Below are 23,389 nucleotides of genomic sequence, written 5' to 3' on the forward strand. Positions count from 1 at the left end.
CAGTAGGCGACTGCCTAAAGCCGGCCTCACTCGCCACAACAGCCACCGTACCAGTATCTCCCACCAGCTCACTCGTCTTCACCACTGGCCACATCGGTTTGGACCTCAAAACCGGCAACCTGGTCCAAGGAACAGCAGAAGCAGAATTCGAAGCCATCTTCACCTGTCTCGATGCTGCATTGAAGAACGCCGGGGTGAGCCAGGGACTGGCCCAGGGCTATCGTTTCACGAGCTATCTTGTCCATGTCGAGGATGAGAAGGTTATGCAGGATGTTTTTCGGAGGATGGTTCCTGGGCATACGCCGACCTGGTGTACGGTGATTGTCAAGGAGATAAATGTGAAGGGGATGAGGGCGGAGATCGCGGCTGAGGGGGTTGTTTATCATGATTGTTAGGGGATTGTGTTTCTATACCTTTGGGTTACTGGGTGGTGGGACATGGTATTATGTATGAGTTTGAGTGGTTGTTATCTCGTCTTGTATTTGTTGATATTGTGAGGTAGTTGCGTAGAAATGTTGTCTTGGGGGGGGGGGACGAGGCTTGGGTTACTCGTGGTAGTGGTTCAATTGTGAGGCTTGAGTCTTCATCTTGCTTCTCTTACAAACTAGTTGAGCCAGGTTCTGATTTTACTGGATTGAGTCACTATAGGTATTCGGGATGGTACACAGCAGCGTTATCAGAGTGGAGGCTATATAATAGGTTTGAAACACATTGAAGCGTAATGCATTGATGCTATGACTACCAACTACTCTAAAACACAAACTGAACTAATTGTAGAGACCACCATTCGCTGACAAGCATGCTCCCGTAGTCCAGCGAGCGTCATCACTGCAAAGGAATGCCACCAGAGGCGCAATATCGTCCACCTCTCCTACCCTCGCCGCAGCCGGAGTGGACTCAATCAACGGCTGCATGTCCTTCAGGAACTGCTCATCACTTTGGAACCATTGGTCTACAGGACATTAGTATCAACACGAAGAAGAGTTAAACACAACACAAGTACATACCAGTAGCAATCGGACCAGGGTTGACGCAGTTCACCGTAATATTATGCGACTGACCGAGCTCCTTAGCCCAGACACGCACCAAAGCCTCATCTGCGGCCTTCGTAGCCGCATAGACAGTCTGGCCCGCGACACCCAGGCGCGCACCAGCAGACGAGATAAACACAATCCTCCCGCCCTTGGCGATATGCGGGACGACAGCCTTGGTCAGGAAGATCGGGCCGCGAACATTGCAGTTGAAGTGTGTCTCGTAGAATTCCGGGGTGGTATCGAGGAGGTTTGCTTCCAGACCTTGGGCGGCACTTTTATCGGCCAACATGTTAGCACATGGAAAACAAGGCGAGGGAATAGAATGACGAACTTATGAATCAGGATCTCGATCTTGCCGGTTTCACTAATCTTCAGCGCCGCGTCGACGAGCAAAGGGATTTCCTCCAGCTTGCTGACGTCCGCACGGCACAGGATGGCCTTCGTGCCGATCTGGTTGTTGATCTGGTCTACGACCTCCTGGGCGCGCTTCGCACTGCCGTCAGAGACGTAGTTGACGACGACATTGGCGCCGCGCTTGGCGAGGAGGAGGGCAATGCCAGCTCCGAGACCGCTATATGGTACTGTTAGTATAAGGTCCATGCAAATGGGGGATCCCGTTTGCTCCTCACCGAGAGGCACCTGTGACAATGGCAGTCTTGCCCTTCAGGGAAACGCCAGAGAAATCGGTGGTCATTTTGATGTGAATGTGAGAATAGGAACTGCTGTGAGAAGCTTGGAATGATTGTATAGGAAGTACAGAGATTGTGAACAGTGAAGAATATCATAGGTGCTATATATCTCTCTTATCAGTTTCCTATCAAGCTCCGATACCACTGCCAACCCCGCATCAATGAGGGGATCCAGAAGCTTCTGCAAAAAAGTGATATCGATGGGTTGAACAACATTGCTGAATCGGGAAGTTGAGGGCTTTGCCGAATCAGGGAACTGGCCCAACTTCTCGCTTGGCGGGAAAACTTCGGATATCAATTAATTAGGAAGGCTTCAAGGATAGGGAGTATCTGCTATGTTGATCAGAATTTTGCCTTAGACTGTCTCGTCATACTCCACATGAGAAGATGGACTAGGGTAAAAGGGGAAGAACAAAAGAGCCCTCTTGCGTACAATGTCTGGATTATACTATTTTTTGCATTGTAGGCACAAGAAAAAAATCATTACAAGGAGTAACCATATCAGAGATTAGAGCTACATGATTCCAACCACACCTTCGAAATCCTCTGCAACCCATCCTTCAGCCACGGAGTTTCTAATGTTGCATCGACATCAAACCCATGGTCCCCGTCTTGGGTGTAAAACATAACACGGGCATGCGGTACCTTCTCCCTCAAAAACCGCACAAATGCCTTTGAACTATCTACCGGAACTGCCGAATCCTGTTCCCCATGAAAGATAAACATCGGTGGTAACTGGACCCTCTCTCCTGCCAGGATTCGATCCTGGAGTCTCTCCATCGGAAAGAGCCCTCTATCTTTCGATCCGAAAAAATCTAGAAATTTGCCGTTCTGAACCGTTGAGAATGCCAATTCCAGCCGATCTGGCGGATCAGCTGCTGTAACCCATTCAATTCGGCCCTGTTTCCTGGTTGCCATCATGGCAAGGTGATCGTCGAGCAAGCTGACTGGGACATTGGGCACTCCGACAACTGGCTTGGAGTATGTCTCTGTGTAGAATTTGGATCGTAAATCCACCATGGGATACGCTGCAATGACCCCGCGGATATCAGACTGGTAGGTAATTGCCAGTTGAATGGCTAGGTAGCCCCCTAGATTATGGCCATCAGATCCGCAATTAAAGCCAAGAGAAAAGGGCAAAGGGAATATCTTGTACCAGCGCTTTCCCCGACCACCAAGACTGAATCTTGGTCCAGCGTTACACCTTGGTATCCAGCTCCCCAGATAATGGGATCTACTGATCCGCTGTGGAGCCAGTGCCAAAAGTTGTTCATGTCATTCAGGATATCTCTTCCAGTCACTTCGGGGAGAAGCCTGTAGTTGGGGGAGATGATGATGGCGTTGTTTATTAAGGCATATTCCAGGATCCAGTTGCTGAACCACGGTGGGTACAAACTTGATCCCGTTACCTGTCAACAGTTTAGCCTTGGTTCGAAGATAGTCTCCATCATACCGTACAAGAAAACCTCCATGGATTCGCACGATCACCGGCCGTGGCCCTTGATATTGGGTATCCCGCAAAGTGCGCGGAATGAGAATGTCAGCTGTGATGTGGGAATTCTCATCTCTGGATGTCTTATATGTAGCGTTAACGGTATGGAAAGCAGAATATTTTTCTGCGTTGTTGATTGAGTCGAGCGCATTCAGTAAATCAAAGAAAGGTGTGGTTGGCATGGCTGTTTCTTATTTCCTTTGAGCCCATACACTGAGAAGTAAATTATTTGAGATGTTGAAAAGGTACGGATTCCACCTCTCACAGTACATATGAGACAGATTGTAGTGGTGTCTTACCACACCAATATCGAATATATCTAATTAAATAGGTGGGGTTTGTATTTCCTGATTTGGAAGGAAAAATACTGGAGCTTCTTTTTGCTCCACATTACTAGTTAGTGTCCTCGTACGCATCGTTCCTTGCCCAGATTGGAATAAGTATCATATATCAACGGCCTAGCACATCATACTGGCTTATGTTATATAGGCAATTTTACTCCGATCGCTTCGAGATCTTCGGTAAGGAGCACCAAGTGATGAGCATCGCCGCATACAACACAAGACAAATGGGATGTAGCACCATTGTGCCCACCTGCTGTGCAAGAATGCCAGTCAAGAAAGGAAAAACAGCCCCACCACTACTCCCAAGAGCACTGATGAAGCTCAGGCTTACAAGTTGCATCTGCCGAGATAAGAGTTTTGCGAAAACCGCCGTAGAGCATGGGTATAAGGGACCTAACAACAAGCCCAGGATCGCCACAGCCACGGCCTCACCGACAATATTTGGGATTAGCCAGGTCATGAGTTGAAAGACAATCGCCCCGACTACTAACAACCCGACGACAATTTTCTCTCCAATTCGGTGGGCGGGATACACAATCAGAAATCGCCCAAGAGTGATCCCAGCCCAAAAGCCGGCACTCACATAGCCGACGCTTCGAGAATCCCCACCCCGGTAGTTGATGAGAAATGAGACTATCCAGCCTGAAACGGAGACTTCGGCACCTTGATAGGCGAAGATGAACAGTGATCCTAGTATCGTCGTGCGATCTTGAATCCCCTTTTTTAGCAACTGCAATCGACCCTGTGAATGATCATTGTTACTGGTCATGTGAGGAATTGCTGAGTCGGGTGCTTTGGGAGACCATAGTGGCATTCTCATCGTAATCCCGAAATGCGAAGCTTGAGAGCAACAGGTTGGCCACAGAAACAGCCAATGTGATGGTGTAGAAGTATGTCCAACGAATGTCGTGAGACACCATGGCTGTGGCAAACAATGGTGAGATAACTCCACCGATGCCATAGGCTCCAGAAAAGCAGCCCAGTGCAGTGGTAGAATTGGGAAGATTTGCGCAGAACACGTTGTTCATGGCTATGCTCATGGCCATTCCAAAGCCGAGAAGAAGAAAAGCAGCTACGATGACAGCAAACGGTGGGTGACAGACAATCGCTATATAGCTCACAGTGACGAGGCCCATAGACAGTGCATAGCTTCTACAATGACCTACTTTGGCCTTAATCGTGTAAGTCAAAGGAGCGGCAAGGATAAATCCGACGGCGTTGGCGATGAAAATCAGTGAAACAATGGCATATCCGATGTGGTAGTCTTTCTCGAGATATGGGATCAAGGCACCAGGCGCACTATCGTTCATTCCATTGCCAAAGTTCATGAGACATGCACTGACTAGTTGCCAATTGGCCTTCTCCTGTGGGAGTGTCTGGTTCGTTGCCCGCTCCGTCGTTTGCGGCCCGTCATCATTTGTTTGCTCTCCAGAATCGCGATGTTGTTTCGGTCCATCGTCTCGCCTGTTTCTACCTGACTGAGATCTGCTTTTGGCTGGCGCAATTTCATTTAATTCGTGACTCGACAGCGATTTCGAAGCATCATACCGTGGGAATAATGCGGGACTCGGAACTCGTGGAGATGCTTGCCCATACAGAGGTGTGTTGGCGGTCTTGTTTGGCATCATGGTAAGTAAACAAAAGCGTGCAAGGGAAGCGATAATACAGAATCTTGTGAAGCAATCGTATATCAAGGGTTGCTACAAGTTAGAATGAGGAGATATTAAGGTATCAATGGCTATTCAACATAAAGAAATCAATATCTCGCCTCAGAGTCACGATTACAAATCAACAAGCATTTGATCCACAAAACCACGGACATACACTGCATCTATGGGGTTAAATCGAGGGTCGGGCAGAGCTGTGGATCCATTAGACTATTACCAAACTATAAAACAAGTACTAGTAAGTCTGGTTTTATATTACACTCCATGATTAAACACCCCTTGAACAGAGTTCAATATTACAGCTTCAGCTAACACTCGCATTTCTTGTGCTTTAGGTGCATCCTCCAGAATGAGGTATGCGCTAACCTGCAGGCAGAAGAATGCTTGGTGGAAAGCCGTTTCCTATTTCTCTGAAGCAATTACAACAGCCTTCACTGGTCATGCTCGCATAACAGTTCCATGCAATGATTTCTTTTGAAGCCTGAATCAGCAATACTGTCGAATGTTCCTAGAAACGTCTAATGGACTTTCTTTATTCTTTTATACTTGGCTGGGTTAAGAAGAATGACAAGCTTGAGGACCCAAGCCTCTTCATATGCCTCTGCTGAGGAAACTCCCAGGCAGTGGAGCTCGTCATACTGCCGGTCTACCGGTACGCATAAATACATTCGACGGCTGCTCACGATCCCGAAATTGATCGTCCACGTCGTAACGGAACTCGCCCCCTTCTTGCTCAAACCCAAGCTTCCTGTAAACATGCCGCCCCATGCTCGACCCTTCCAGCACAGCCTCCAGTCCGCCGCGTGCCTTGGCCTCCCGCAGGCCCCATTCTACCAGTTTCGTAGCGATTCCAAGTCGCTGGCACGCTGGGTCGACCACACATAAGTCCAACGCCATCACCGCCGGGGACGCGCTCGTCGCAATCTCCCGGATAACCTCCAAGCGGCGCCGGCGCAGTGAGAGGTCTACCTGCCGGAGGTAACGCTGTTCGTCCGGCTGATTTGGGTACAGGGCTTCCAGGTCTAGCGCACTGCCGATATCGGGTGCAGGCGCCTGGCCGTACCCGTCCACCATGGAAGCCTGCTCCCAGATAGCCGCGCCGACAATCTTTCCCTCATCCGAGCCACCGTCGATGACGGCCTTGAGAAAGATGGTGTTGGGGTTGCCATGTCGGTCTTTGGTGGTGGCGGACCAGCGCGCCGCAAGACGGGCACTTCCGCTCGCATGGCCCTCGGGTGTGTCCCAGCCAGGGTTCATGGCGCACCAGACCCCATCGTGGACCTGATGACCGAAGGTGAGGGCAGCCAGCTCAAAGAATCGGCTGAAGTCCGCCGGGTCTGTGACGGGCTCCACGCGAATTTGGGTCATGTTGGACTGCGTGTTCGAGGCGTTCTGGTCGTTTGTGGTACTGCCGGGTTTATGATGACGTGCTTGGTGTTGGTGGAGTTCTTTGGAATATGTTGAGGTCGGTCTGCTTACCGTGGCAAGATCTAATGGGCTTACAAATTATATAACCCAAGGAGTTGGTTAATCTAATCTAACTAATGGTTTGGTAGCCGAGATGGACCTTTAAGCGAGTCTGCTTGGCATGCTTGGCTTGATGCCTTGATCTACGCACTGTAGCTATCATGGCGTATGTCAACATTTCAGTATATTCTCAAATATGGGTAAACTTCTTGGAATCCCTCGGGGCGCGTCAACTTTATTGGTTCCATCTATAGTCTCCCTTATATGTGGTTTCTACGCATGGTGGCCGGCAGTTGCCGAGCTACAGCATCCGAGATGTCGTTGGACGGCGCATCTCCACTTCTTTTCTTCTGGTCTCAGCAACGCCCGTTTTCAGCGACTGTTCGCCAAAGGAAAAAAAAAATAAAAATTGATAACTCATCTCGTATGATAGAGAGACCACAAAAAAATACATGAAAATATTACTGGTCAGGTGTGGTTGCCATCGCTCTTGCTCGTCGCCCTAGGACCAGAAAACCTATATGATCTAGTAGTATACTGGATATTGCCAGCGTGCCTCCTTTAAATGAAAGCTAAGAAACATAGCCAAGTACGCTATGTCATCTCCGGAACGCAAGCGCAATTATCCGGTGAAAACATTTGAAATGCAAAATAGCCTTGTAGAAGTTTTCTCCATGTCCGGTGGACGGCTGATCTAGTTTCGGGTTTTGAAATCACCAGCTTAGCATAAAGCATTCGATGATATTGGAAAGCCTACAGATATCAAATAGACTCAAATAAGGAATGATATTCTGATGATGGAGTGAAGCACTAGTGGGTCCCATGTGAAACTAGTTAAGTAAGTATGCTTGATCAAGCACGTTTCTATGCAGCTCGAGAACAACAGTGCTGATATAAGGATGGCCAGATTCCTGTCGGTTCCATAAGCCCCGAGCCCTTTGTTCCTCGCCAAGGCATCGGATAGCTTCTGTCGGTCGTAACGGGACTAATAATGTTCAATATAGGAGACACCCGATCCAAATTATTATTCGCGTTTGGTGATTCCTGAAGCCGGGAGGTTCGGAGTGGGCGTTTAGGGCTGGATTAGAGGTGTTAGTGCGTTGGATCCTCGAGAGACTGTGGTGCATCCGTTAGGAACCAGTTTCTATCCTCTTGGCTTTGGTAGAGTATAACCTAGTCCAGTTGGGTAGTGAGGAAGTCACATGGAGCAGACTAATCAAAATCGATCCAAATTCTCCCTATATATTCTTGGTGAATCTCGTGCAGTTAGTACTACTTATACTGTATCAGAGGTAAAAGAAATTGGGAACAGACCGTACCCAATCAACCCCGACTACGTCTCATACTATCTTGCGACGAGCAGAGATAGTCACAGCGACCCGCATTAGACAGTACCAGACTCTCCCAGCCTTGAACTTGTCCGACAGGGTAAGAATAAGACTTCATAATACTACTCACCTTCCTAACTAGGTAGTTGGCTGTACCCACGGAACTGACGGCTGTGTGCCGACGGCTGCTCTAACTTGATATCAACGTTAATATTGATCATGCCAGACATGTTTCGCGTTGACATGGACTAACAACCCACTGATTTCCTTTTCTGGGATGTTTATATTCACAGACTAAACGGGCTCACTTATAAAAGTGCGGTGTAGGACTTAATCTCAGTATCGCTTCTCCCTATGGAAATATCAAAAACATATAGTCCATCGCTTTCTCTATTTTTAACATTCGTGCCCGGTTGCCGTGTTATCCACGAAATACAAGGTAGCACTACACAAGATGAAGAAAACTCAGGATGGTTATGTATGGAGAAAGGGCACTGGCGTCCGGAAAGGCAACCTCCATTGCGGAGGTGTTGTGGACCCTCCTGAGAGACAAACTGCTCCTGTGGACTACATCTACGATGCCGTTGTCATTGGGGCCGGCTATAGTGGCCTGATGGCCGCCCGTGATATGACGGACTGCGGTAAGCAATGTTCTATCGTACAGAAATCTAAGCTCATGCGCTATAGGTCTCTCGGTCTTGATGTTGGAGGCCCGTGATCGTGTCGGTGGACGAACGTATACTGTCGAGTCTGATGGTAAGCATTTATCTCTCCAGTCCTTCAGATTAAATTCGTGGCATAGCTAACTCGCCAAAGGCTTTCTATACGAGATGGGAGGAACATGGGTAACCCACCATATGGCATATTTATTCCAAGAGATGACGCGGTATAAGTTGGATAGAGATCTTATCCTTACCCACGATCGACAATATGCCAATGATTACTACACAATCAACGTTCCAGGTGCACAAAGCCTCATCTACTTTATAAAGCCTCATGGATATTTCTAACTGATTGTTCATTCAGGGGCAACCCCACGAAAACTCTCTCACGAGGAAGCAGGTGAAATCACTGCGCGAGCGTGGAATATCTTCGTCAACGTGGACGGACAGAACTGCCGCGCAATCTGTCCATTACCGCATGCGCAGCTCGATAACATTCTGGTCGATCGACTTGAGGTGGAACGATACGACAAGATCTCCTGTCGCGACCGGTTCGAAGAGATCAAGCACTTGTTGACGCCCGAAGAGGCAGGAATACTTACTGCATTACTGCTTCACATCTCCGGTGGTAGTATGGAGAACTCCAGCCTGTGGGACATGGTCCGGTCCCATGCGCTGATGTCGTATAGCCCAGACAACTTTGGCCCGATATGGACTACATTCAAGCTCCGTCAAGGCCAGTCGGCCCTTGCTCGTGCTATGTTTGAGGAGGCCGTGGACAACGGGCTGCAGTACGCTTTTCAAACACCGATCAAGTCAGTCATCGATGAGACCAACGTAGTAAAGGTAACCACAACAGGAGGTAAACAATATCGAGCTCGCCGCGTGGTGAGCACTATTCCACTCAACGTGCTTCACACTATCTCTTTCACTCCGCCTCTTTCTCCGACACGCCAGCAAGCAATTGCAATCGGACACGTCAACCACATGACCAAGATCCACGCAGATGTTAAAGGATCAGACCTAACCTCGTGGAACGGCATGCGGTATCCAAATCTTCTGATGTTCGGCTATGGGGACGGAGTCACACCCAGCGGCAACGCGCACATCGTGGGTTTCGGGAAGGATGAACGAGACGTATTTGTCCCTGAACGGGATCCAGAGAAGGCCATTGATGCATTCCAAAAGCTACACCCTATGGAAGTGGAAAAGATGGTATTTTCCTCATCCGCTGTTGATATACTTGCAGTTTACTAATCCCTGCACAGGTCTTCCACAACTGGAACACCGATCCCTGGTCTCAAGGTGGTCCCGCATGGTGGCGTCCCGAGTTCATGTCAAAGTATCAGGATGAGCTGCAGAGCCGCCATGGACAGGTTTTCTTTGCCTCTGCGGACTGGGCCCATGGTTGGCGGGCATCTATTGACGGTGCGCTCGAGCAGGGGTCTCAGGCTGCACTGCAGATTATTCGGGAACTCAAGAGCGCCTGTAATAAGCCTGTCAAAGCTAGAATGTAGTTCTACGGATCTAAGTATGGGCGTTCTACGGGATAGAGCTTTTCTGTTTTCTGATATAGTAGCTATCATAGCATTGTTAGTGTCAATTAATCACTTGTCAGGCGCAAAACCTCATTCTAAACTTATAGAAATATATCCCCTAAGTGGTATAATAAATTCTCCGCCATGTCTCCTCACCCACTATACATACAGCCTATGCTGACCGTATACAAAATTCTCTCCATGATCGCTTACTCCGGAGTATACTTCTAGTTGTCCAAACATATCAACCGAAAACAGTTAGCGCAGCCCCACTGATAAGGCCGATAAGCGCGGCTATTAAAAGAGCAAAAGCGGTTAGCGCATCTGCACGATGAAAGCTGGCAGATGTCCCCGCCCCCTCACCTGACTCTCAAGCCCCCACGGCTGCTGGCAGTTTGCCCAGAATAGGCAAGGGAGTTTGGGCGTCGGGGAAATGTCGGAGATCCATCTGGCGTCGTCTCCGCGGGGTCCATGACCGTGGCATCATGATATCCAACTGCTGCACTGAAACAGTCACCCACCGCAATAATTAGACCCAGTACGTACTCATCAGGAGTGGAGCATTTCAGGAGGCAAAGTCCTAATTATAAGATTGCCTAAATAACAGCTGTTCGGTTCGGTTGAGCGCATATATTCTGGACCGTTTGGTCGGTTTAAGTCATTGCATAGCCGATTTACTCATTCTACTTATCTCAATCTCTGTCTTTTATTCTTGACATTTGGGAGAAGATCATTGTCGGATTTCAATACAGATAGACAAAATGGCAGCTACACAGAAACGCCCCGAGATTATCGAGCTGGCACGTGGGTTAAACGGGGTCCCTATGTGCGAGGAATATGAATACATGGTCTCTGGAATGATGTATGTTTGACTCCAGCCCAGTCCTAGACATCAAACCCCTCTTCAAGGCCCTATTGGCAATCCTAGTGGTGAGCAAAAGCTAACGAGACCAGGTACAACCCCAACACACCAAAGCTCTTGGAAGCTCGCCACCGCTGCCGCGGCTTAACAGATGATTACAACAACCTGGACACCAAGACAGTCCCCTACGACCAGATCGCAGACAAGCGCATGGAGCGACTACGGGCGCTCGTCGGCCGCGTGGGAGACGGGACATTCATCGAGCCGCCCTTCAGACCCGACTACGGGTCGAACCTCATCATCGGAAGCGATTGCTTCGTCAACTGGAAGTGAGTGTGCCAAATACACGCGCAAAAGCCACCTTCCACGAACGCGAAACGCTAACATGGCACGAACCAACAGCCTGACAGTGCTAGACACCAGTCTCGTTGTCATCGGCGACCGGGTGCAAATCGGCACGAATGTCAGCATCATCACTGCCGGCCACGACACAAGTGTGCTTTCGCGCCGGAAGTTTGTCGAGTTTGGCCATCCCATTTTCATCGAGGATGATTGCTGGATTGGGGCTAATGTAGTCATTCTGCCGGGTGTGCGCATTGGGAAGGGATCCACCATCGGTGCTGGGTCGATTGTGACTAAGGATATTCCGCCCTATTCGGTGGGGGTTGGCAGTCCTTGTCGGGTGAAGAAGACGATTCCTTCGGTTGAGGAGGAGGAGAATGATCCTGCGAACCCGTTTCGGAATCTGGGAAGGGAGGATAGAGAGTAATGGATTAGATTTGTTGGTAGATTTAATAGAGGGCTGTTTTCAGATCTGTTATTATCGATGGATATTGGTATTAGACCTTATAATGATCTGAAAGTCACATCATAAGAACAAATGGCATCAGACCATGTATAGATGCTGCACCTTGATGATATCAGACATAGTAGAAGATTTATCTAATGGATACATCCATTCAGAACCGTCGACTGAGGGCGGCACAAACATACTAGTCCATTGTGATATAAAAGTACATCTTAAGCCCTAAGGTGAACAAGCCACGAGAGGCATTGCTCAGTACAAGCTTCAGTTCGAACAGTCTTCCAAGGCACAAGCTGTCTCTCACTTTCGGAACACACGATAGAAGCCGAGAGTGGATCTGTTCATACGGAGCGGCAAGTACTTGTTTCTTCTCTGTAGTACTATTGGGCCAAATATCTTGCCCACCCTCAAATAGTAATAGTTCATGACAGAGAAATAGCTCATCGTCTGACAAAAATAATGCTTGAGCCATGAATAGGCTGGCGTTTTGACAATATGTAGAGGAGTGTAAGAGATATCGCCAGGGCCCGATATTCTACAAGGCGAAAGGTCAGAGTAATTCTGGATCAACGATCCAGAATGCGCTGGGGTGACTTATATAGCCCGCCGTTGCAGTCCAGTTCTCTTTAGTAAACCCTATATCAGTTAGTATCTTAATAATAATAATAAAGGTAGGTTCTATGTACTGTTTTAATATAGTTTTAAAAATAGGGAACACTGGAAAGGACAAAGTTGTCGTTTTGTATGCCACATAGTCCACGTAAGACTACTCTATGTCAACGTGACTATATATACACTCTGAGTCAAGTCGATTAGCTCAGCATCTGCGCAACTACACAGTAGAAAAGGCAAGAGCACAGTTACACACGTAGAACTTGATTCGGAATAAAATCCGTCATGGAGATCTATACTGACCCTTCAGCCTATTGGGCGAATGTTACCGATATCGCTGTCAAGTTGGTACTGCGGCATTGCCAGGCGGCATGCATTAGCGGAGGAAACCTAAGTCAACGGAACACGATCAAGCCGTTAGCGCATTTTCAACAGGATCCAAGATCTCGCTGGATTCAACTATCTACTACGCCTCCATGGCACGTTAAAAAACTAAAGAATTAGTAGAGCCCGAGGGGAAGGTTCTATTAAATGATTCCTCCTATAGAAAATGAGAATTTACTCAAACTGCGAAAGCTGGGCCGGTATATGTTATACCCCGCCCAACGTTCCGTTATCGATTCAATGGCAGTGTTCATCACAAAAAAGCACATGCCCAATATACCTGTGGATAACTGACACTTCCAGTAGAATAATAAAGCGAGCACTGCAATTTAAGCTACCGAGCGTAAGGGGAGCTGAAACCTGCGCGGGCCAGTGCTTCGGTCTGACGTGTCAATGCAGCAACTTTGCTGAATCAATCAACTCGCGTGATCTATCAGCTATGGGTTTATTTGTAAATGCGCTTCCCCAGCTTTTCAAACTACCGGCGTGAAACTGAAAGTGGGCTCTATAGACACAATGGGGTCCATCGAAGAAAACTATCCACTTCCATTAGTTAGCTACCTCGATCTTCTACATGAGGAAAAGAATATCCGCGATTCGAGTAGGGCAGAGCTCGTACGGGCTCTAGGCCGCTACGGAGCTTGTCGGGTTAGCGATCATGGAATCCCACAGAGTGTCATAGACAAATGCTTTGAAAAGGTGAGTGTACTGCCTGAGTCTAGCTTCAGGTTTCCTATGGTTGAAACGACTAAATTTTAGGTTAGTGCCCAGGCTTCTTTGAACGACCGATGGAGGAAAAGATCGCGGATCACTCCAATTCTGGTGCAACCCGACAGTCTCGTTTTGTTCCGTACGCAAGCGAGTTGATCCGCGGAGAACCACACATGGATGAGACCTTGGAACTTCAATACGGTGTTTATGGGCTGGGGGAGAGATGGTCTGCACCCGCCAGTGAGCTTGTGGACGCTGCAAAAGCGATGCACGAGGTACGTATTAGAACTTATGAGATGGCTTGATTGGCGAGCGCGCTCCGCATGCAAATAAGATACTTACTGAGGCTTGAGTAATAGGAGTGCAATCGCATATATGTCCCCCTCTTAGACGCTTTATCCTCGGAACTGAATCTTCCTCATTCTTTGAACACCATACATAGCAAACGGAACTCCTTCTTTGCGCCGTATTACTACCCCTTCGATGATGAGGGAGACTTGGCTACGGTTCGCGTTGCTCCTCACATGGACCCCACAACTATGCTGTTTAATTTCCAAGACTCACTTGCGGGTCTACATGTTGCAGATATGCATAACTTCAAGGGGAACCTATCTACTACGAAAGTTGCGGAGACTGCCCCCTTCGTCCCGGCGAATTGCAAGCCTGGAGAGCTTCTTTTGCTGTCTGGTCATATCTTCAGAAGAATGGTCGATGAGATCAAACATTCGGTCCATCGTGTAGAACGACCGCTAGGTACTAGAGGGTATCATTTGAATTACTGGATCATCCCTGATTTGAACACTAATTGTGATTTTGGGGAGAAAAAGGAGGACGTACGACAGTATCTGACACGAGTGTTTCCGGCACCACTGGCAAACCATTAGGCCAGTTGCGGGCGGACTTTACGTTATTTTCACTTCTAACGCTTTTCGCTTTTGGCAAATCAAGTTGTCCTTAGTGAGATTCCGCATTTAGTGAATTGTGAAGGAATTTGATGGCTTTTCATTCATACATGCTACCATATTCGATCTTGTGATGACTGTGTGGAATAGAAGACTTCAATACAGGATATGTTGAACTGAATTTCCATATTTTCGCAGGGTAGTATAGATCAAAATAAAACAAATCGAATACTCACCCTCCCGAAACTGTTATTACCATCAAAGAAGGCCAAGCGCTTCCCGTCGACTGAGACTCTTAGGGTCAAGATACGGACGTTCACCAATCCCCGAAACCCTGTGACCGGCTCGGTCATCATCCACATCGATGTCTTTAGTAGCCGCATGAAAGACGCAACGATTATCCCAGATGGCTTGCCATGTCTTTGGTTAGCCTAGAATAGTACGAGACTTGTGAGGTTACACCTACCAACATCATTCGGACTCACCCACCTATGTCGCAATTGAAGGTCGTGATTTTCCATGATCAACTGTGTAAACCACCTGAGCAGATTCTCGCTCTCGTTCGCCGTTAAGCCATTAATTTTCTTCACGCTGTGCCCGACGGTAAATAGGCTCTTCCACCCTGTCACTGGATTGGTTCGAACTACTGGATGAACCACCGGCGTCAACTTGACGTTCTCCGGTGATCCGCGAGGTCCGGGATGGAGCGAATGGTTCAACTTCTTGGCCAAGGACTCGTATTTGGGCTCCGATAAGGTAGCAGTAAGCCCCTCAAGGAACTGCTGGTATGGCTTGGATATACGATCGTAGATCTCGTATCCAGAGGCCCAGAGGGTGTCTGCCGAGGGTTAGCTGATTAACAGAAGAAAGACATATCAACCACTATACCTCCACCTCCACCTTTTGGTAATTCCACCAGGCGCAACATAGAATAATCGGAAGGTATAACTTCCTGAGGGGTGTCCGTGTGCCATTCCCACCGAGCACTCTGTCTCTTGGTAAATCTTTCTGGTTTCCCATATGCCATGGCATCTTGTTTGGCGCTGATAAAATTTAATTCGTCATCATCAGTTCCCAATGGCAGTGCAGAGTAGAAGAATGGATGAATATGCAGCTTGGATGTTTTTGGCTTCCCGGTCAACTCTCCAAGTCGCTGGACGATACATTTTTGGAGGTCATCGGTCAGGTCGTCTTGTTTTCGAAAAAAGACGACACCACGCTGCGAGACTGGGTAATAACTTAGTACAAAATCCAGGGAATGGAGATATGCCACCTTTACTTGTGATTGCCAATTCCCTCATCAGTACGTCGGAGTCTGGGGACTCAAACCAGGACCTGAGGCTAGCATTGGGAAACTCGGTCCCGAGAAGTGGAGTGACTTCGAAAGATTCGTATTTATCAAGAGCACCGGATAGTTGCAGAGGTCCGTCAAACTGTCGCTCGTGATCCGGGTTTATGGTACCCATTTTGGCATCTGTTTGACTTGGTCGAGATAGAGAATTGTAAAAGGGCGAGACAACTCTCGCCGCAGAATTTCGAGCACAGTTATAAGTGATGGCATCTTGCAATACAGCTGCATTACTTTTGTCAAATAATGGAGTTGTACGTGGCACTGAGGAGGGGTACTTGCAGATATTCGGTCGGCTTCGAGATCCGCAGAGAATACGCGAGATGACATGTCCAAACACTATTTGGTACGGTAGACTAAATCGAGCGAACGGACAATAGACCAGATTTCCGCATTTCTTACCGAAATCTTAGCGTTTTACATATAAAGCCACGGCTACCAGGCACCTTGAAAGACTTAGTGTCTTACCGCCCCCGAACCTGGCCACCACCCCCAGAACTGGGGCCCTAGCCTAGGGCGCTGTAGAGATGTAGCACTGGCGCCCTCTAAACACCTAGTACTGACACCCCTAGCCACCTAGTGCTGATATCCCTAAAGATCTACGATCCCTAAGAGACTCTTAATAATAACTGGATAGATTTTGTAGTATACCTACCAAGAATATAGCTATCTACAGTACCACATCTACAATACTCGATTTTGATAAACTTCATTCATCATTTGAGGATTCTTCGGAGATACCAGGATCATCAAAAAATCCTTTCATAACGACTATTCTAAGGGTATTGTTCTAGTTCTCTAACAACATAATAGGGTTTATTTCTTGCCTGCATCCTTCATCTCCCCCCGCTCGCGAACCAGTGCAGCCATGTCGCGGCCAAGCTCTGTACCAAGGTTCTCGAATCCCTGAATCACACCGTCCCGGTCTCCCTTGGTCGACTCTTGGCTCATCTTGAACTTGCCCCCGATATCCTCAATGGTGATCTCAATACCAATGATGTTCTTCTTCATGATATCAATGTACCGCTCGGGGGCCTCAGCCACCTTCCACGAGTCCGGCCGGCCACCCTCTCCCGTGTAGCCCATGATGGACGTTTCACTCAGCTCCGAGAGATCCTGAATCTGCTTCTGGAGATACTCCGAGGTCTCGGGAGCGGAACTGTCGTGATAGATCTTGGCCTTACCGTAGACCTGCACAGCGGCGTAGTTCCAGGTGGGGACGACCTTTGCCGTGGCGGGCTTGGTCTCGGTGTAGAACTTGGGAGTCACATAGTGGTGCGTGTTGGTCGTGAAGAGCACTTGAACTTCCTGCTGCAGTGGTGAAGCGGAGGGCAGGCCCGCGGCGTTCAGAGCTTCGATGAACGTCTTGCTGTGCGGGTTCTGGCGGGCCATGTGGCCGCGCAGTCGACCTTTCACTGGCGCATCCGAGTCATCGGAGATAATGTCCAGCACCCATGGGATATGACTAGACTGTATGAAGTGTTGCGTGGTGGATGGGATGGCGGTGGTGAGTACTCCCAAGGGATTCTGTTGAATCAGCTCAAAGAGAGCCTTGATCGATGTTTCGGCGTGAATTGCGCGGAGATACATGACTTATGTGCAATTGTGTGGTATTGCGGAAAAAAAGAGAGAGATGGATGAAGGCGAGATTTGATTTTGCAATCCTAGCTACACTAGAGGGATCCGGGTGCTTTTATATTCCATGTCAAGGTGAGTCATCACCTGACACACCCAACGGGCAGTCCCATCCGAAGTTTTAGAATTAAGAATTAAGGAACATCAGATGAAGCCAATCTTAACGGAGTGGACCGAGGGGTCAATCTTGACTTAAGAATTATACGCATCCTGATTGGTGCACAGGGCCGAGCAGCTCGAGATGTTGGTCATAGGGCGCTGTTCAGTCAGGCCTCGATCATGTAAGAAACTCCCAAAAGTATTCTACTGGTTCACGGCGTTTCTCAGCGTAGAAACAGAAGTTATTTGTCGAAGGATGGCAAACACTTCGGATGGACGCCGAATGTCAAAAATCTGCCAGAATTAGCGTGTCTCTTTTGGGAAGTTGATGGTAGTGGGGCAGTTCTAGCCCAATAGACCAATGAGGTGTCAGAGATTGAGGAGTAAGCATCAGTTAGGAAAGTCGCGGGAGTGGGCCCTAAGATATCCGCTTGCAGATATCTATAAATGCTGCCCCTCAGCATGGTCTGCCATCATGCTGGTTTCTTCGAGTCTTTTTTCTTCATTTCTGGGCTTCAGTTCACTACCGCGACATCATGTCCACGGCAAACGATACTCATCGCTCAACTCGAGCATTGCATGCCGACGACCCGCTCAATCTCGTCACAGACGTTGCGCCTCCAATTCATTTGTCCACAACATACAGGTTTCCCAGTAATCCCAATGACCTCCTGCCATCGGTAGACCCTGTGGTATGCAACCCTGTTACCACCATGTACATCTTCAGACAATTCCACAGCCCACTAACGACCCTTAGGATGAGTTCAACGGAAAGAACTATATATACTCTCGGGAGTTTGCTCCAAACGCAACCCGCTTCGAGGCTGTGCTTTCATCACTCATCGGTGGGAATGCAATCTCTTATTCTACCGGGTTAGCAGCTCTGACTGCCGCTTTGGTACTCCTGAATCCCCGCCGCATCTCCATCGGCGAAGGTTACCACGGCAGCCATGAGGTGATCGGTGTTCTCTCGCGCCTATCTGGACTGCAGAAACTGGATCTCCATTGCTCCGCGGAGAGCTTAGAAGAGGGGGATGTGATTCTGCTAGAGACCCCTGTCAACCCGCTGGGTACAGCGTTCAGCATCGAGCATTTTGCCCAGAAGGCTCATTCGCGAGGTGCCTATCTCATTGTCGACAGCACATTCGCTCCTCCAAGCTTGCAAGATCCATTCCAATGGGGCGCTGATATTGTAATGCATTCCGGCTCCAAGTATTTTGGAGGCCACAGTGACCTTCTTTGCGGTGTTCTGGCGACGAAGCGTCAAGACTGGACCAAGAAGCTTTTCGAGGATAGACTTGCATTCGGCAGTGTGATCGGCAATTTAGAAGCTTGGCTTGGCCTGCGCAGTCTACGTACCTTAGAAGTGCGTGTGGAGCGTGCAAGCCAGAGCTCCGAAAGACTCATCACATGGTTGAACCAAGGACTACAGGCCCAGAGCCCAGCCCCGGGTAGCGAGGAGCAGATTATCCAGAGCATCGTTCAAAAGATTCATCATGCTAGCTTACAAGATGAGCCTTGGGTGCGGAAACAGATGCCAAATGGCTTTGGTCCTGTTTTCTCGATTGTTCTACAGAGTGAAGATTTCGCACGGGTCCTGCCAAGCAAGTTGCATCTCTTCCAGCATGCCACCAGTCTTGGTGGAGTTGAGTCCTTGATTGAATGGAGAGCATTGTCCGACTCCAGAGTCGACCGGAAACTCTTGCGACTTAGTGTTGGGCTGGAAAACTGGGAAGACCTGAAGAACGATTTACTTAAAGCGTTCAAGTCCCTTTTGTCGCAATCATGATTTAATGTCACGAATTCTTTCTACTGTACATATTGAGATATACCGTTTCTGACATTCTTGTTGTTGAATTAGTCACTTACCCAAAGAAAATTTCGAAGAAAACACCCAACTTTCCAGAGAATCACTGCTGAGAGTCTGCCATGCTAAATGCGACATACGATTAAACCCAGCCGCATGTATATGCTCGGTGTTGGGCGATATTTATGCAGATCACTTAGTAACGCGTACGATATAAAGTTTCGCATAGGGCAGTAAATTTAGCGCGAGTTTCCACAATAAAGTGCTCACTCGGGACCCTGAACAATGCTTAAAAAGGTTGGAAGACCCTATACTATTTTCTTTTTCCAGCAATCTTCCATATGGCCTACTAATTCCTGCATATCATGTGACCGATGAAGAAGCTGAACCTCTCGACAGGCATTGCCTGAAGGGGTTAGTGCCGATTAAAGTGAGCTCGTGAAATTTAAATCGTTGGCGCCCCTCAAACTTTATTCCACGTCCGCTCCATAGCTTGGTCATGCTATGCTGTTTTCCCTAGTCGGGCTCAACTGTGAAGGTAACCATCGATTCTGGCTCTGCATCATGACTCTTGTTGCAAATAGCTGGCACTAGTCACCCGATGGATCTCTCGCCACATAGCTCATCCTCTTGTGTTCCCCCACATTGAGATGCACCATGTACGACCCTTGTTATACATGCCGGCGTCGGCGCATCCAGTGTGACCAATCACAGGTCCCCTGCAAGAAATGTCTGAAAGCTGGACTAGAGTGCTATGACAAGAGACCCCTCAGATGGGTCAAAGGCGTGGCTATTCGAGGCAGACTGCAGGGGTTGACAGTGAAGGATGCGTCGGCAGCCTCGGCATCCTTGGCGACGTTGGATCGGGTCCCAAGGAAGAAAAGTAGTAAGAAGGTAGTATCGTCTGCTTTGGTTCGGCGTGATCATAAAAACCATACTGGTGAGGTCTCACGCTCTATAGAGTCGCACTGCATGTGGTATCCGATTCCAGTGCGACAGTAGATCGGTCTGGATGCTAACTCTGTGCTGCTCAGATGTAGTCGAGAATGAAGCAAGCCTATCATTAGCTCTGGAGGCGGGTCCCGTCTCGAACTTGGACCGGACATCCAGGTATTACCTTGATTATTGTAAGTACAGTTCGCGGCTGTCGGTGATTACCATATCCCGTGGCTAATGTCTGTCTATAGATAACGACCAGATATGCAAGGTATTCATTGTTCATGATAGCGAGGAGAATCCTTTGAGAAGGCTTATCTCTCTGGCTGTGAACGATTCACTGCTACTGAAGGCGGTACTGGCCCTCGCGGCGCGCCACAGGGCTAATTCCGGTTATTCCTTTGGGAATGCTGTAGTGGAGGCGTCCCCAGACCTCCGGCAGATTCACCAAGATGCTCTCGTCTTCAAACACCAAGCTATACAAGGACTAACGCATGCGCTGAACGATCCGACAATATCTGAGCAGGACACGACCGTAGCTTCAATTTTCCTTCTTATATTTCTAGATCTTTTGGAGTCCGGAAGCGACAAATGGAACTTCCACCTTGAGGGCGCTAAGAGGCTGATTACCAACGGTCAATTACATGAGGTGCAGGCTGGGAGTTCCAAGGATCCAGGACGGACTGTGGAACAGATAAGAAAGTTCATCATCAAACAAATTCATGTGTATGTGCATTGGTCCTTCAATAGGTAAAATTGTATACGCCCTGGCTAACTCGCTTTTTATTCAGGATCGAGTCCCTTGGGGCAACGTTTGTCCGTCCTAAGTTACTATCCGGTTGCACCTCATTAGACCATCCAGAGTCCTTACTTAATGAAACAGTCGAACAATCTTTCATTGGGTGTCCTGAGTACTTATTACATGCCGTCCAATGTCTTTCAGCCTACCGGGACAGCATGGTCGAGCCCCAGCCACAGCCGTCTACGACCAGTAACACGCACATGCAAGATATAACAAGCGTGCTTGATTTAATCCACAAGTTTGACTGTTACACCTGGGCTTCAAATCTACCAGAGTCACAGAAGACTTCATCGCGATATCTAAGCAACCTTTGTAAACTGGCACAGTCCTACAAACTAGGCGCTCTAATCTATGGCCAGCGCGTCTTGGATGCTCTGCTCAGTGTGACTACGCCACAAGATGAGCTCGTCTCTGAATTAATAGGCGTCATCGATGCGTTAAGAGACGACGGCAGGTTATTGAAGTGCGTTCTTTGGCCGATATTTGTTGCCGGCCTCGAATGCCAGTCACAGGCCCAGCGAAACTTTTTAATCACTTCATTGGAGAATTTCTGGTTGGACACGAACTGTTTGAACGTGGTGAATGCCGCCAAGGCATTGCAATCGTACTGGCAAAAGATCGACAAACAAGCTTCCTCGACACAATGGATCTTTGACATCGGAGACCTAGATCATGACTGGCTTTTTATTTGAGCGTTGGCTACCATCTGTTAGTGGTCAATCAGACAGCTATATTGCCGGCATGTCCATCAGCTGTCACCGTTCTACGTTGTGCCGTATTAATATGTAACCACGGCTCAATTTAGATGGCCTGATTACAGACACTAGAACTGGGCAAGACATACGCTTGCAATGATATAACATGCTTTGTCGGGGCTTTTCTCTCAACAAGGGCTACAACGAACAACTCATAGAACATTCAATCTCTAATGTCACTTAATACAAGATAATGAACATCTCTTCCACTCTACGAAGAACATGACTATATCACAGAATAAAGCTCTCTACTTACTATCTGGCCCACTTTTCTTTTGTTATGCTATAGAGCACCGCAAACTTAATGGAAGATGTTCCTGTGTTCCCACACTGTTACCGGCCCTGCTTGATTAAGCTCTGAACGAATTACGGCTAGGCAGCTTGCTACAGTGGCAAAACAATATATTTACTATTGGTCGGCCTCTAAAAAGACACAACTGCACATAGTGACACGCGAACGATCAAATCATACTGCATCTGCGCATGATCCATGATCTAGCTAACAGAGGCTCTAGACGAGCTTGATATACCACTCCTGGCGCGCAGCACCGGCACTTTCCGGCCAGAGCCACACCGGGGTATCATCTGCCTTATTTCCGTTGCCCAGGTCGAGCAGGTGGTCCGGAAGGGCAACACTACGGAACCTACACGCAGAAAAAAGAGTGGTCAGAAACATTGAACATCCCATTGCGAATAGCGATTCTCATCAAGGGCACACACACCTATAGGCACCATTCTTCGCGGCTTCAATCTTCCACCGGACGAACTTGTTGACAGGCGAGGCGAGCGTTCCGGATAGTTTCTGCTTGGAGGCTGTGATGGGGTCCAGGTCAGTGATTGATGATTCTATATAGTACACCCCTCTCCATCTAACGCCGAGGCACATACCTGTAGCTGTCGCAGTGGTCCCCGAATGGGCGTTCACAAGAATATATTCGTCCTTTCCGGCATGCACAATCTGCCACTTTTGCGAGTTGCCTCCGATGCGCTTCCTGTTTGGTTTTACGATGTGAGTAAGCCAATGCAAACACAGGGGTTGAGATCCCAAAGGCACATGTGTCACTTACCAGCCGATAATTCTAGTGCCATCGGCCTTTCCGGCGGCATAGAGGTCAAACGCAGTGTCAGAGGCCCTGTTGACCAGCTGATAGACTCCGGGACCGGTGTAGTCACTCATAGTTGCGAAATAGGGCAGAAGTTAATGTGGTTTTTCTATCAGGGAGCTCAGAGAAGAAATAGAGAATGACGTTGTTCGATGCTGAAATTCTCCATTGCCAGCACCCTGCTCTCTACTTATAGCATTGCCGGGTGGAGAAGAGAAGGCTTCTACAACGTCATCGATGATTGTTCAGGGAGTCAGTCACCTAGGTATGCTCGCCATTTCTGCTCGTCTGGGCGTGATGTTGCATACGCAGCTAGCTGGTGTGCCACGTACAGTGCTACTATAGGATACAGCGTACAAACGAGGGCGACATACTTGCATATCGGAAGTATATTCCACAGGAGAGGG

General features: G+C 48.4%; 13 protein-coding genes across 13 annotated transcripts; 6 read left to right on the forward strand and 7 right to left on the reverse strand.

The window, feature by feature from the left end:
* Window positions 1-44: 44 nt before the first annotated feature.
* Window positions 45-395, forward strand: ANOM_009285 (uncharacterized protein; the record flags this gene model as incomplete). The annotated part of the gene is made up of 1 exon (XM_015554541.1): window positions 45-395. A coding segment is annotated over one exon (297 nt), but the record flags the coding sequence as incomplete, so codon positions are not given.
* ANOM_009286 (uncharacterized protein) lies at window positions 69-386 on the reverse strand (the record flags this gene model as incomplete). The annotated part of the gene is made up of 1 exon (XM_015554542.1): window positions 69-386. One exon carries the CDS (start codon window positions 384-386, stop codon window positions 69-71), a length of 318 nt encoding a protein of 105 aa, XP_015402706.1.
* Window positions 396-767: 372 nt separating the features above from the next.
* Window positions 768-1,728, reverse strand: ANOM_009287 (SDR family NAD(P)-dependent oxidoreductase; the record flags this gene model as incomplete). The annotated part of the gene is made up of 4 exons (XM_015554543.1): window positions 768-952; window positions 1,008-1,306; window positions 1,366-1,605; window positions 1,664-1,728. The coding sequence occupies 4 exons, from the start codon at window positions 1,726-1,728 to the stop codon at window positions 768-770; spliced, it is 789 nt and encodes a 262-aa protein (XP_015402707.1).
* A 496-nt stretch (window positions 1,729-2,224) lies between these two features.
* On the reverse strand, window positions 2,225-3,397 carry ANOM_009288 (alpha/beta hydrolase; the record flags this gene model as incomplete). The annotated part of the gene is made up of 3 exons (XM_015554544.1): window positions 2,225-2,814; window positions 2,880-3,132; window positions 3,182-3,397. 3 exons carry the CDS (start codon window positions 3,395-3,397, stop codon window positions 2,225-2,227), a joined length of 1,059 nt encoding a protein of 352 aa, XP_015402720.1.
* Window positions 3,398-4,317: 920 nt separating this feature from the next.
* ANOM_009289 (MFS efflux transporter) lies at window positions 4,318-5,184 on the reverse strand (the record flags this gene model as incomplete). The annotated part of the gene is made up of 1 exon (XM_015554545.1): window positions 4,318-5,184. One exon carries the CDS (start codon window positions 5,182-5,184, stop codon window positions 4,318-4,320), a length of 867 nt encoding a protein of 288 aa, XP_015402719.1.
* Window positions 5,185-5,859: 675 nt separating this feature from the next.
* On the reverse strand, window positions 5,860-6,594 carry ANOM_009290 (GNAT family N-acetyltransferase; the record flags this gene model as incomplete). The annotated part of the gene is made up of 1 exon (XM_015554546.1): window positions 5,860-6,594. The coding sequence occupies one exon, from the start codon at window positions 6,592-6,594 to the stop codon at window positions 5,860-5,862; it is 735 nt and encodes a 244-aa protein (XP_015402716.1).
* Window positions 6,595-8,475: 1,881 nt separating this feature from the next.
* On the forward strand, window positions 8,476-10,200 carry ANOM_009291 (flavin monoamine oxidase family protein; the record flags this gene model as incomplete). Its single annotated transcript, XM_015554547.1, has 5 exons — window positions 8,476-8,662; window positions 8,709-8,777; window positions 8,838-8,984; window positions 9,048-9,898; window positions 9,952-10,200. The coding sequence occupies 5 exons, from the start codon at window positions 8,476-8,478 to the stop codon at window positions 10,198-10,200; spliced, it is 1,503 nt and encodes a 500-aa protein (XP_015402715.1).
* Window positions 10,201-10,982: 782 nt separating this feature from the next.
* Window positions 10,983-11,852, forward strand: ANOM_009292 (sugar O-acetyltransferase; the record flags this gene model as incomplete). The annotated part of the gene is made up of 3 exons (XM_015554548.1): window positions 10,983-11,083; window positions 11,176-11,412; window positions 11,486-11,852. 3 exons carry the CDS (start codon window positions 10,983-10,985, stop codon window positions 11,850-11,852), a joined length of 705 nt encoding a protein of 234 aa, XP_015402718.1.
* A 1,548-nt stretch (window positions 11,853-13,400) lies between these two features.
* Window positions 13,401-14,479, forward strand: ANOM_009293 (uncharacterized protein; the record flags this gene model as incomplete). The annotated part of the gene is made up of 3 exons (XM_015554549.1): window positions 13,401-13,583; window positions 13,649-13,870; window positions 13,955-14,479. 3 exons carry the CDS (start codon window positions 13,401-13,403, stop codon window positions 14,477-14,479), a joined length of 930 nt encoding a protein of 309 aa, XP_015402717.1.
* A 276-nt stretch (window positions 14,480-14,755) lies between these two features.
* ANOM_009294 (TauD/TfdA dioxygenase family protein) lies at window positions 14,756-15,963 on the reverse strand (the record flags this gene model as incomplete). Its single annotated transcript, XM_015554550.1, has 4 exons — window positions 14,756-14,907; window positions 14,964-15,335; window positions 15,386-15,724; window positions 15,777-15,963. The coding sequence occupies 4 exons, from the start codon at window positions 15,961-15,963 to the stop codon at window positions 14,756-14,758; spliced, it is 1,050 nt and encodes a 349-aa protein (XP_015402712.1).
* A 698-nt stretch (window positions 15,964-16,661) lies between these two features.
* Window positions 16,662-17,435, reverse strand: ANOM_009295 (FMN-binding negative transcriptional regulator; the record flags this gene model as incomplete). The annotated part of the gene is made up of 1 exon (XM_015554551.1): window positions 16,662-17,435. The coding sequence occupies one exon, from the start codon at window positions 17,433-17,435 to the stop codon at window positions 16,662-16,664; it is 774 nt and encodes a 257-aa protein (XP_015402711.1).
* A 680-nt stretch (window positions 17,436-18,115) lies between these two features.
* On the forward strand, window positions 18,116-19,368 carry ANOM_009296 (putative transsulfuration enzyme family protein; the record flags this gene model as incomplete). The annotated part of the gene is made up of 2 exons (XM_015554552.1): window positions 18,116-18,271; window positions 18,337-19,368. The coding sequence occupies 2 exons, from the start codon at window positions 18,116-18,118 to the stop codon at window positions 19,366-19,368; spliced, it is 1,188 nt and encodes a 395-aa protein (XP_015402714.1).
* A 675-nt stretch (window positions 19,369-20,043) lies between these two features.
* Window positions 20,044-21,816, forward strand: ANOM_009297 (Zn(II)2Cys6 transcription factor; the record flags this gene model as incomplete). Its single annotated transcript, XM_015554553.1, has 4 exons — window positions 20,044-20,326; window positions 20,421-20,513; window positions 20,574-21,048; window positions 21,114-21,816. 4 exons carry the CDS (start codon window positions 20,044-20,046, stop codon window positions 21,814-21,816), a joined length of 1,554 nt encoding a protein of 517 aa, XP_015402713.1.
* Window positions 21,817-23,389: the final 1,573 nt, after the last annotated feature.

The sequence above is a fragment of the Aspergillus nomiae genome (assembly GCF_001204775.2).
Source record: "Aspergillus nomiae NRRL 13137 chromosome Unknown contig00409, whole genome shotgun sequence".
Taxonomy (NCBI): Eukaryota; Fungi; Ascomycota; class Eurotiomycetes; order Eurotiales; family Aspergillaceae; genus Aspergillus; species Aspergillus nomiae.